Consider the following 13,436-nt stretch of genomic DNA (forward strand, 5'->3'; position numbering starts at 1 on the left):
AGCAGTCTCCCTGAGGGGACCCCGGGATCATGACCTGAGCTGAAGGCAGATGCTCAACCACTGAGCCACCCAGGCATCCCTCATGATCCAAACTTGAAAGGAGGAGGAGCTGCTTCTTATGGATGAGCGAAGAAAGTAGATTCTTGAGATGGTGTCTACTCCTGGTAAAGATGCTCTGAAGATTGTTGAAATGACAGCAAATGATTTAGAATATCACATAAACTTAGCTGATAAATCAGCAGGGTCAGAGAGGACTGATTCCAAGTTTGAGAGAAGTTCTACTGTGCATAAAATGCTATGAAACAGCATCAATGCTACAGATAAGTCATTTGTGAAAGAAAGAGTCAATCAATGCAGCAAACTTCATGTTTAAGAAATTGCCACAACCACCCCCACTTTCAGCAACCACCATTCTGATCAGTCAGCGGCCATCAACACTGAAGCAAGACCTTCTACCTGCAAAAGATTACTTGTTAAAAGCTCATCAGATGACAGTATTTTTTTTGGCAATAAATTACTTTTAAAGTATGTACATTTAATTTTTGGACATAATGCTATTATGACTTAATATAGTATAATGTAAATATAATTTATATATGCTCTGTGAAACCAAGAAACTCATCTGACTCACTTTATTACAGTATTTGCTTTATTGCAGTGGTCTAATACCTGTAACATCTACAAGGTATGACTGTACTTAGCAAAAAAATTAACAAAGGATGTACAAGACCTATACACTGAAAATTTTAAGACACTGCCAATGGAATTAGGGAAGACCTTAGTAATATGGAAAAATAAACCATGCTTGTAATTTTTTTAAGATTTTATTTATTTATTCATGAGAGACCCAGAGAGAGAGGCAGAGACATACGCAGAGGGAGAAGCAAGCTCCCCACAAGAAGCCTGATGTAGGACTTGATCCCAGGACCCCTGATCATGCCCTGAGTCGAAGGCAGACACTCAACCGCTGAGCCACCCAAGCATCCCACCGTGCTTGTAATTGAAGATTTCAGGTGGAAATCCATAAAGCCATAGACATAAATTAATGAAGTTTTCTCCTTTCAAGGGCCAAAAGTCTTTCTGTTTTTGTCTGCCAACGTTTAGTCTCCAGTGCCTTCCAATAGTCACTCTTTACATCTTGTCTAAATTTTATAATGGTTATCTGCAAGGTAATTTAAAGCGAGCTACTCTGCCATTACTGGAACTGGAATCCACCTACCTACCCAACACCTCTTGGTCCTTCATTGAGTTATGTATGGTGCCACCTCCTGCTAGAAGTCTTCCCAGACTCCTCCAGTCTGAATCAGAATGTTTCCCCTCAAGGACTGGGAGTTTCTCTCCATCTGTCTTCTCACTCTGTAGTATACTGATCTCTTGTCTGGCACCCTCATTAAGATTATGATCTCTTGAGGGCAGGTATCATGTGTTTCTTGCCTATGTTCCCTTTAGCACAGTACTAGGCATATAATTGCTGCTTAATAAATTGCTCTCAAATGAATGAATGATGAAGAGATCTTGGCCTTGGCAGGAGGCCTCTTCTATAATCTTATAGGGCCAAAAATTAATTCAAGTGCAGTATACCCAGCTAAGTAAGAGCAGGTAAGCCTTAATAAGAGATGGCTTATTAATAGATCCTGAGTGTGGACTCTAGACTGAGAGATGCAGGAGGTCCCATAAAGTAGTCACATCCATGTCTGCCCTTCGCCTACTTTTGATGAAGGGAGATACCCTGTCTCTGCCCCTTACAGCACTCCCCACATCCTCAACTTCTGGTCCACAGTCTTCCATGGGGCCTTCACACATAGGTCTTTGGAACTCATATACCATAGAGCCACTAACAAGGGGCATCTTGCACTCACTACAGCTGGCCGGGCCTGGAGGCTGCAGGGGCTCAAGTTCCATGGGGAAGGCTTCCTGCCACTTATTGGTAAGAATGGCTTCAAGGAAAGCCAGTGAAAATACTGACCCTCAGTGGTTACCCATTTTTTTTTTTAGAGCAGCCTAGTTTTCCTGAGTCACACCCGAAAATATTCTTATATATGTAATGCAGTGAATATCAGAGGATTCTCACTATTAGGCAGGGAGGGATTTGCAGCTGGATGTTGTCTTAATTCAGTTTTTAGGAAAGAAACATGTTCCATGCTGTTAAGGATGCCTTTCCAGCCTGTAGATGGTCTGGGGACTACTCTATGGGTTGTTAGGCTCCTATGATAAAGAGAACAGAGCTAATTCCAACTTTCTCATCTCTCAAACTCAGCTGGCATAGTGAAAAACAATGCTCTATGGCACCTATTAGATCAGTTAAGAGTTGAAAGTCAACTTGTTCTCCTTTGGCTTTGGTTATACCTGGGAAAATTAAAAACTGAGGTGCCAAACACCTTAAATTCCACCTTGATTAAAACTATGGTTAAAGCCAGAAGCCAGGGATGCTTGGGTGGCTCAGTGGTTAAGCGTCTGCCTTCGGCTCAGGGCATGATCCCAGGGTCCGGGATCAAGTCTAGCATCGGGATCCTTGCAGGGAGCCTGCTTCTCCCTCTGCCTATGTTTCTGCCTTTCTCTCTGTGTCTCTTATGAATAAATAAAACCTTTAAAAAAAAGCAAAAATCTTCAAAAACTGAAACACTGAAGGAATGAGAAACTTTAAGGTGCTTACTAGACTAGTAATTAATACCATGTGATAAGTTATCACAAGGAAAAGAGAATACTGAAGAATATTTGTGCTATATGCTGAACATCTGTGTCCTTCCAAAATTGACATGTTCAAATCTACTTCCCTGTGTGATGGTATTAGGAGGTGGGGCCTTTGGAAAAGGAGATTTAACCTTAGTGAACCGAATTAGTGCCCTTATAAAGTGGCCTCAGGAAGATCCCTCGCTCCTTCCCCACTGTGAGGACACAGTGAAAAGTCTGCCATCTATGAATCAAATACCAAACATGCCAGGACCTTGATCTTGATCTTCCCAGACCCCCAATACTGTCAGAAATAGATTTGTTACTTATAAGCCTTCTAGTCCATGCTACTCTACTATAGCAGCCTGCACAAACTAAGGCAATTTGTCAGAAAATTTAAAATTGCTAATAATTTTAGCATTTTTAATTGTTTTTGTTACATTCCTACCTATTCTAGATCTTGTCATCATGAAATTGATGATATAGCTAGTAGGTTCAAGAGAAGTTCTCCTGTTTTATCTGAACTTTTAAAAAATTACAATAGTTCATTTTCATAGGACACTGAACCTTGAAATCATGTTTTTTAAAAAGGATTTTATTTATTTATTCATGAAAGACAGAGAGGCAGAGACAAAGACAGAGGGAGAAGCAGGCTCTTCAGAGGGAGCCCGATGCAGGACTCAATCCTCGGACCAGGATCATGCTCTGAGCCGAAGGCAGATGCTCAACTGCTGAGCTACCCAGGAATCCCTCAAAATCATGTTCTTTTATTTAAGATTTTGTTATTCCTAGGGCAGCCTGGGTGGCTCAGCGGTTTAGCGCCGCCTTTGGCCCAGGGCGTGGTCCCGGGGTGCTGGGATCGAGTCCCACGTCGAGCTCCCTGCATGGAGCCTGCTTCTCCCTCTGCCTGTGTCTCTGCCCCTCTCTCTCCTCTCTGTGTATTCTCATGAATAAATAAATAAAATCTTTTAAAAAAAAGATTTTGTTATTCCTCATTTTCATCTTGTTATAAGAAATGCAGCTGGGACTTAACCTATTTGTTGCAACATTGCTGAACTCCACCAGCCAGAATAAAAAGACTGTTCAGACTGTTCTGATTCTTAGATTTTTCTCTCTTCTCCCCATGGGTTGTGTCATATATTCTCTGTCCCTGTGGAATTTTTTTGTATCTGAACAGAGAGCCTCTAACATCCAGTCCTCTGGCACCTGCACTGATTAGCATTACTCCTATGATATTCCCTGCTCACAATCTTTCCCTGACTCCCCCAAACTCTCTGCCTGATAGCTCAGGCTCCCCACCCTTGCATCACCTGATATGCTCTCCCACCAGCCCCCTTGCTAACTCTATGGTCCAGCCACATGGCACCTGACCATCCTCAGATGTACCCAGGATTGTCCCTCTCTGTGCTTTGCTTGTGCTGTTCCTCTTGCCTGATGGGCCCATCTACCCCTATCTGTCAAATACCTTCTTCACTGTCCAATGCAAATGTCACTGTCTCTAAGGAGACTCTCTGAACTCCCAGTGGGAAGGAATCTATCCCTTCTCTGAGCTCCTGCTATACTTCACTGACCTTCTCCTACAAGACACATCTGTTCCTGCCTCATGTCAGAGCTATTTTTGTACAGCCCTTTCCCCCCTCTACACTGCTGGGCTGTATTTGTTCATCTTTGCATCTCCCAAAGGGCCTTGCAGTCATTAGACCCTCAATGAGTATACTGCACAGCTGTATCTGCCCAGTGGTCCAAAGCCCTGATTCCCATGAAAGGCACAGCCACCCCCAGTGCTAAGCACAGTGCTCCTTCCTCTGCGATCTAAAAGCGAAATCAGGTCAAGAGGACAGACCTCTCTTACCTTCATCTGGAGAAGGAAAACACCTGTAATGCTCCGGGTTATTCCTCTAGGGATTTTTCAGATTTCTTACAATTTTTTACAAGTGAAGTGTCTGCTGCTGTGCTGAGTCTTGGTATACCCATGACTGCCTATGGGTTTGCCTTGCTCATGAAGAGTGGTAGGCAGTCCAGCCTGTGGGTACCTGTACTTCCAGAAGTCATTCCCAGTGGGCTTTCAGGGAAGTGTTAAGTTAAACAGAGATCTGCTAAGAGTGAAATCTCTGATTAACAACTAATGAGAAAGCAAGAATAACCACTGATATTTATGGGGCTGTAGCCTGTGCTGAAAGCTTTATTTCATGTAACAAACCCTAGAAGTGCCTACCCAACCCTCTGCCTGGGTGTGGAAGTGCCATTTGGTAACTCTAGTTGCTAGTTCTCACTTACTAGGAAGAGGTCAGGCTCTCTGGGGCAAGAAAGCATTCACTACATTAGAACGACCCTCAGCACAGTCCCGGGCAAACTACAGCTGTGCACTCAGAAAACAACATTCAGTTGATGGGAAATTAAAAATAACTCTTGCCAAAGCGTGTATAAATTGAATCTGATACATAAAATAGTCAGATTTTTGACCTGTTGATGGTGGGAGACCTCTCAAAATGTCAGGACTTCCTCAGGAATATGCACCATGTCTGCACGCTGCCAGCTAGCTCCTGTGGCCTTGGTCATTATCAAAAACATCGAGCACTGACATTTTCTTGCTATTAGCTTTTAGGTGCACTGTACCCATTTTTTAGCAAGTGCCATATTCAGGTAAATTGCAATTCAAAGTAAAATGTAATTTCCATTTTTATAAGGTCACAAGCAATTCTGCACTTACTCCTAAATGAAGAACATCCCCACTTGGACAAGGCACACTAAACAAAGGCTGTAAAAGGAGGGTATTTGAGGCATATGATATCTGGAGTTGGGTAGTTTTTTTAGAAGTCCAAAGTATTCAACATAAAAATGTGATCCAAGCCTTTTCCGTTACTCTCTCCCTGGCAGATTTATGATAATGGTGCTATAATGCTTTAACAAGACAGCACAGAGTGAATGCCTCTTTCGCTGAGAAAGCAGGAGAAAATGGTTCTTTTATCTTCATTGTCCATAAAGGATTCAGGTAAGAGGGTTCCCCCCGCCCCACCATCCCCTGCACACAACTGCAAATATTCCATAAGAAAAATAATCCCCATTAAAGCTGTGTCTTGGGCCTAAAAGCTTTTAAGAAAGGTGATGTCAGCTTTATAATAGTCTTTTTTCCTCTGCGGTATACTTCTCTAGTGCTCACCAGTGCCTGGTTCTCTTCTTCTGGGCCCACTGATTACCCTTCTCAGCCTGGGCAGGCAGTGGGTGTGGCTAGTTCTGGCCAATGAGCTGTGAGAGGAAGATGATTTGCACCACTTCCTGGCTGAAGAACAGAAGGGCAGGTGTGAGGTCTCCGCAGATGCCCTTCCCTATTAGTGTAACCCAGGAGGCTGAGTGTTGGAGACAGTGGAGAAGCTTCTGTCCACCTATTTGCTAACCAAACAGGTTAGCTTGAGTGAGAAATAAACCTGTTTGTGTCATACTGAGATTTGAGGAGTTTGTTACTGTCTCATAATCTAAACTGATTATTACACATTCTCTCTCTTCACAAAAGCCATTGAGAAGTCAGTGATTCCAGAATTGAAGTTTTTATGCTAATATGATCCAATTTGAAAACTCCAGAGAAAAAACTTGCCCATTATATTGTAATGTCATTGGCTCTGTGTAGCAAATGGATCTCAACTCCTACCATCCAATATTGTTAAATGAAGGTCCAGCCAGGGTTGGCAAATACATATTCTCTCTTGGGTGAAAACTGTGATTGATTCCTCAAAGCTGCCCAAAGTGGTATTTTTGTTTTGTTTTGTTTAAGATTTATTTGCTTATTTTGATAGCAAGGGAGAGAAAGAATGCATACATGAGTGCAGTCGGGGTGGGGCAGAGGGAGAGAAAGAATCTCTAGCAGATTCCCTGCTTAGCACAAAGCTCCCCTCAGAGCTCCATCTCACAACCCTGAGACCTTGAGCTGAGCCAAAATTAAGAGTCAGACGCTTAACTGACTGAACCACCCAGGTGCCCCAAAGTGATGCTTTGAAAACAATTCTGAGGCCAAGTCCCAACAATGCAGGTAGATAGCACAGTCGATGAGTGATGTCTGTTGTGGGTAAGGCACAAGGAGTAGAGTCACGGGTTGTGGTATCTGCCGTCCTTGTGTCCTACTGCTTTCAAAGAGATGCACGTCCTGCCTTGAAATACCTCCATGGAGAAAGAGATAGAATTAAGCAGTAGACTCAGCACTAGTTCATTCTGAAGTTGAAGACTTGATCAGGTATCTTAACCAGAATGTCGGAGTCATATTCCAAACGGATGTTACCTGATATCCTACTCGAGGAAGTAACTGTTCTTTGGGACAAACCACCCAGGGAGCCAGACAGCTAAAGCAGTCAGAATTCAGACGTGTCAGTCCTTCTGATCTGACCCATCACTTAGCATCCTCTCTAAAGTCATCCCACCATTTGCCTGAACGACACACCCAGGGTGAGGATGGGGTAAAGCACTGGCGAGTGCAGATCAAATATGAATGCTTAGGGCCTGGTTGTCCCATGGGAGGATAGGTTTTTCTTCTCCTTCCTGCTTTCCTAGATCCCCAGCCCTCAGCAGGCCTTCCACCAGCAGCCCAGGGATGACCAACCTTCATTGAGGACCACGGTAAATACACCTTTGTCAGCAATTCCACAAGCATTGGCTCATTGAATCTTTACAATTATCCTAGGAGGCAGATACTATCTTATTTTTACAAATGAGGAAACTCAAGCAAAGAGGTTAAGAATCTAACCCAAAGTCTCAGGCAAGCAAATCTGGAAATTCTTGACTCCAGAGCCCATGCGTGGTCCAGGATGTGATATAAGAAAATGAATCTGATTGATTGTTAGTATCTTTAGTTCAGTAGAAGGAAGAGATTAAAAATTACCAATATGAGATCACTTCACGTGGTGGTTAATAACAGGGGCTTCAGAGTCAAAGAGGCTTTGGTTTGAGGCCTGGACCAATAGTTGTTTTTACCTGTGAACCCTCAGAAAAATGAATCCATTTTTCTCATCTGTAAAGTTGGAACTCTTACAGGATTTACGTTGTCTTCCTGTGAAGGACTTAGTGAGATACATAGAAAGTGATTAGTAGACCCTAGTATATGGTAAACATTAAAAAAAAAAAAAGCTCTTATTCTCAATGATTTATCATTCCTTCCTCCACGCCTAATTATCACACAAGGAAGCTTAAATTGGTTGTTTTATATTAAAGTTGACTGAGTGGAAAAAAAAATGTCTCCTTTAGAGAAAATATCTGCCAAATAAATGTCAACTTTACTAAGATCTAAAAGCCTTTTTAACTGATCCACTTAGGGATTTTGCCTCATGTCTGTTTCTTTCAGTTTTCTATTATGATATAGTGCAACCAAATGCCATATCTTATACTGCCTCAGACTCAAAGAAGCATTTAAAATGTGGCCCTGAGAGCTGATCCATTATTTTATTAAAGGAAAAAGAAAAGGTTATACTTTCTCCTTAACCTCATTAAAGCAGAGTTACAATAACCCATGTTCCTTGAATAAGATTATTCAGAACCACTATCAAAAGAAAAACCATCTAACAGTAGGACTGAACTGCCAATTGAAAGATTAGAAATGCAACTCTCAGCTACCTAGGGTCACCATGACATATTAAGGAAATGTATCGGTCAGGGCTCCAGAGAAACAAAAACAGGAGTGTGAGTGAGTGTGTGAGTGTGTGTGTGTGTGTGTGTGTGTGTATCTAACTACTGAGAGGAAGGGAGAGATTTACTTTAAGCAATTGGTTCATGTGATTGTAGAGGCTAGCAAGTCCAAACCCCAGGAAGAGTTGCAGTGTGAGACTGCAGGCAGTCTTCTATCAGAATTCCTTTTTGCTTGAGAGATATCATTCTCTTTCAAGGAAGGCCTTCCAGTGATTGGATGAAACCCACTCACGTTATGGAGGATGATCTGCTCTACTCAGAGTCTACTGATTTAACTCTTACCTCGTTAAAAAAAATAAACACGGAAACAGAGTAATAGTTGATCAAATATCTGGGTATCATGGCCGAGACTAGTTGATGCATAAAATTAATCACTATATGAAGTCATGTTTTATTCTGGGATAGGGTGTTCTTAACCATAAAGATCACCTGCATCCTATAGCAAGCAAATATATCCCAACAGTCCTGCAAAAACCCATCTGACCCTTTGAAGAAAAGGAAGATAACAGTGTTGTTGTTCCCTGGTCACTCTATGAGATGTTCCCTAATCTGAGTTTGTCCTCAGCTCTTCTGACTACTGTTGCAACCCACACAATATCTTAGAATTCCCTGGACTAGTATAATAGATGAAAGGCATGTACAGGTTTTTATGAGGACACGGAAGAAAAGAAAGGTCCCCGTCTTCTTAGTGGCTTCAGTGGCTGTAAAGAGATTCTCAACAAGATGTCTCCATATGCCTCAATAAAATGGTTATTTTCCTTTCATTTAAAATGTATTTAACTTTTTTTCTACACCTTAATGTCTGAAAATAGCTGAGTGAAGAGCAGAACTGTTCCCTCTATCCAGGCACTTGTTAGAGTGCAAGTACAGGTTGAAGATTGAACAGCAGATGCTGGAGAGTGTGTGATGAGATCCAACAACGAGAATCCTATTGCCAGGCTCTGAGGAGTAAGTGAGCTACCAGACATAAAGTGGTAGGATTTGTGCTAAATTTCTTCCATTTACTCTCCCGGGTGGCTCTCCATCATTCTGCGTGCTGCTGTGTGCTCTGTGCCCTAGGAAACTGACCTCTGCTGGAGACTGGCTGCAGGCGGTGCCACTGTGGTCAGCCAATGGCAAGCAATTGAGAGATGGAAGGAGGGGAGGAAAAAAAGGTCTTGGTATTTATTTTGAGGTCCCTCCCTGAGAGGTTGCCTCTGGCTAGCTGTGTCACTCAACCCAAAGTCACGGCTCCTTTCTGCCACACTTTCCACAGGATTCCTGGGTCCACTTCAGGTCTAGGGTGGTAACTTCCCCTCAGTGTTGCCAACCAGGGGTCCTGTGCTATTTCGTGGGGTTATCCTGCCATCTGGCCACAACTTGTGGATAGTCCCTTCAACAAAAGCTCTTCTAATTAGCCTAACTTGAGTGCACTATCTCTGCTAGCTGGGACTGACTTAAAAGGTATTCAACATATGTTATTTTTCTCTTTGTTTGAAGTGTTGGGATAATAAAACTCCTCTATAACATTTCTGAGTTTTTTTGAGATCCATAACTGAACAGATAACCTTCTGATGTTATTCAATGTACGTCAAGCGCCTTGTAATAATTTCCTCCGTAAATCCAAAGCCCAACACAAATTTCCTTTATCCTGCCAGGAGAATTACATAATCCTTGGTGTTTCTTTTTTTTATCCTAGTTTCAAGAAAGCTCAGTGTTGAACTCACTGTTTATTGTCAATAATTCAACTAAGTACCCAGTTATAACTACTTCTCTGTTCCTTGAAATATTTCTTAAAACTGGTTTTCATCCCAGTTTGCTACGGCCTCCCCCCTACACCTGCCACTGTTTTTGGTCTGGTGAGTCATCTAAATTCTTTTGGGAGGAAGGAGAAAATACATCCTAATTAATAAACATTTCAAAATAAAAATCAGGCCTGGATCAGAATTAAGACAATCATAAAGGACCATGAAACCTAGGTTCACAAGGGTCCACCTGAAAATAAGCCCAAAGGGCAAGAGGCAAAGTACCAGGAGGAAGGTGGATCCCACCCAAGGCAACTGGATCCAGGCAGTAAATCCATAACCACCCCCTTTTTCCACCATTGAAAGCAACCCCAGACCTGGATAGTATGTCTGTTTACTTAGTTCCCCATGGGGCTGAATAGGTAATTTAGGAAAGACCCAAACTTACTCTTGGTGTGGAGCTCCCGTCTTGGTCAGCAAAGTCAGCACAAAAAACATGAAAATCACAAAGACAGCGAGACCAACCCAAAATCCAATCACAATGGAATCTGTAAATAGTTAATACTGGGATTAGTACTTCATGGCAGCTTAAAACTTCAACATCCAAGGAATCTGGGCTTTTTGTTACAAGAGGAGAAGAAAATCAGTAATCTAACATTCTTGACCCCATAGTCAACCAGGGACAGAGAGGATGTAGGGAATGAGGGAGATGGAAGAGTCTGCATGCCTCTGGGTTTCTGTCTCAGATAACACTGAGCGACTTTAGCCTTATTGATTCTTGGTTTCCATATCTTGAAGGAATCCAGGATAGAAGGTAGACCATCGAGATCCTTAAGATTCCATTAAAGTGTCCTGAGCTAGAAAATACCCTTTTTTGCAGAGACTGCAATATAAAATTTAAAATAAATTCTGGGAGTCCCTAGCTGGCTTAGAGCATATGAACTTTGATGTCAAGGTCATGAGTTCAAGCCCCATATTGGGCATGGAGCCTGATTAATTAAAAAAAGTGAATTCTGATTCAAACCATCCCAATTTTGTATTTTCACTTATATTCATGCTGGAATAACTCAAGTCTCATTACTTCTTGAGAACATATGAATCACCTCCTGAGTACTCTCCCTGTCTTCTACTTTTCCCTATGCCTCTATGAACCTACTTTATGACAACTCTGTTAATATTGCTCCTTTATAAAAAAATCTCTTCAAAACAAAAACAAAACAAACAACTCTTCAGCAAAAACAGATTTGTCTTTCCCAAATTAAAAGAGATTCCTTATGTAAAGCACTTCCTATGGTGTCTGGCAACTGAGAAAATATTTGCCAGCTTAATAGCTGGTTAAAATTATCATCAATTTCTCCCAGTTTACCCATACTTTAAAACCCATGTTTCCAATTAGACAAAGGAACACTGTGTCCCCATACTTACCTTAACTCTTAGCCATAACTTCCTAAGATCAATAGTTTTTCAGGGGCTCTTACTCTCACCTGGCTGGGACAACTTTCCCCAACACAGAGCTAATGAAAACCTATCCATCCTTCAAAGCCCCTTCCTTACACCATCTCCTTCACAAAGCCTGGACTAACTTCCCTAACTGATGTGTTTTCTCCCTCCTTTGAGCCCCATGACATGTTTATGCTTCTCTACTTCTCTACATGGGCCCTTCCTTGATCCCATCTTGGGTAATAGTCACCCCAAGATATCCCTTGGGACAGAGATGAGACGGGATGGTCTACACAAACTGGCACATATATTATAGGGTCTCAAATCTGGGGGAGGCACCAAAGTTGAATTATTTTACATTTTCTTTTTTAAAGTCTTTTTAAAATTTAAATTCAGCTAATTAATGTATACTGTATTATTAGTTTCAGAGGTAGAGTTTAGTAATTTATCAGTTCATATAACACCCAGTGCTCATTACCTCAAGTGCCCTCCTTAATGCCAGTTACCGCATTCACCCAGTTACCCCACTGTCTTACCCACCTCCCCCTCCAACAACCCCTTTTGTTTCCTATGGTTAAGAGTCTCTTATTCTTTGTCTCCATCTCTGATTTCGTCTTTATTTTTCCCTCCCTTCCCCTGTGATCCTCTATTGTGTTTCTTAAATTCCACATATGAGTGAAATCATATGGTATTTTATCATTCTCTGAATGAGTAATTTTGCTTAATATAATATCCTCTAGTTCCATCCAGGTCATTGCAAATGGTAAGATTTCTTCTTTTTGATGGATGAGTAATATTCTATTATATATATTTATATTTATATTATGTATTTATTTTATATATATATATATATATATATATATATATATATATATATATATATGTATGTATATCACATCTTCTTTATCCAGTCATCTGTCAATAGACATCTGGGTTCTTTCCATATTTTGGCTATTGTGGACATTGCTGCCATAAACACTGGTGTGCAAGTGCCCCTTTAGATCACTATATTTGTATCCTTTGGGTAGATAGCAAGTAGTGCAATTGCTGAGTTGTAGGGTAGCTCTATTTTTAACTTTTTGAGGAACCTCCACACTGTTTTTCTACAATGGCTGTACCAGCTTGCATTCTCATGAGCACTGTAAGAGGGTTCCCCTTTCTCCGCATCCTCACAAATGAGATACCACCTCATATTAGTCAGAATGGCTAAAAATATTTTACATTTTCTGATCTATTCAAAGAAAGGATGCTTAGAAATTTTTTTAAAAAAAGAATTGGTGCTTATACATTAAATGTGTCTAAATGCAAAGCATCATTCTAATTAAATTATGTATTCCCCTTTTACTAAAATGAAGAAATCAGATTAGCAATTTATTCTGAATAATTCGTATTTCATTCTACATACAGGATTGCCCAGAAACTTCTGACATGTGTCATTTAACTATTATTCAACAAGGTTTATTCAGTGGTCTGCATATAAAACTAATATATCTTTCCTTGGATCAAGAGTGCCAAAGAAATAGAAATTACTGACTTTGCCTTATAATACAGTGGAAATGAAGCCTAAAAGGACAAATACCAAAAAATACATATACACAAGTGCAACCAATATGCAACAATAACGTCTAATTGTGGGGGCAGAGCCTATGAAGCACCACTGTACAGATAATGACAGTTCAGCATCCTGCACTTCATCAACTACCTGCATAATAAAAGCAAATTCTAAAAGTATAGGCAAGACTTATATTGAAGTTCTCAGTTGAGAATTTGGCCTAGTCATGTTGATTCATATTGGAAGGTGTTTGCATTAGGCAACTTTCACACATTGTTTTCCAAACAATGGCTGGATCCCCATCAGTCCTTCACTTCTCTAGCTCAGGGTGGGATAATATGGAGGAGGGTTGCCTTTACCCAGCCTAGTTTCTTCTCTCTGCC

At 41.1% G+C, this 13,436-nt stretch overlaps 1 protein-coding gene across 9 annotated transcripts in view; it reads right to left on the bottom strand.

Moving 5' to 3' along the window:
- The window catches only part of MRAP2 (melanocortin 2 receptor accessory protein 2), a 123,591-nt gene that overhangs the window by 3,834 nt on the left and 106,321 nt on the right, over positions 1–13,436 (bottom strand). For 5 of the 9 annotated variants that reach the window (XM_072832179.1, XM_072832180.1, XM_072832177.1 and 2 more), the window contains one exon: positions 10,510–10,609. The exons of 1 other annotated variant lie outside the window; for it this stretch is intronic. In XM_072832179.1, coding sequence (XP_072688280.1) covers positions 10,510–10,609 — 100 coding nt within the window. Of the gene's footprint in view, positions 1–456; positions 476–5,830; positions 6,057–7,629; positions 7,716–10,509; positions 10,610–13,436 lie in introns of those variants that run through there. 3 more of the 9 variants (XM_072832181.1, XM_072832183.1, XM_072832184.1) reach the window with 3 other exon arrangements.

The sequence above is a fragment of the Canis lupus genome, chromosome 7 (genome assembly GCF_048164855.1).
Source record: "Canis lupus baileyi chromosome 7, mCanLup2.hap1, whole genome shotgun sequence".
NCBI lineage: Eukaryota > Metazoa > Chordata > Mammalia > Carnivora > Canidae > Canis > Canis lupus.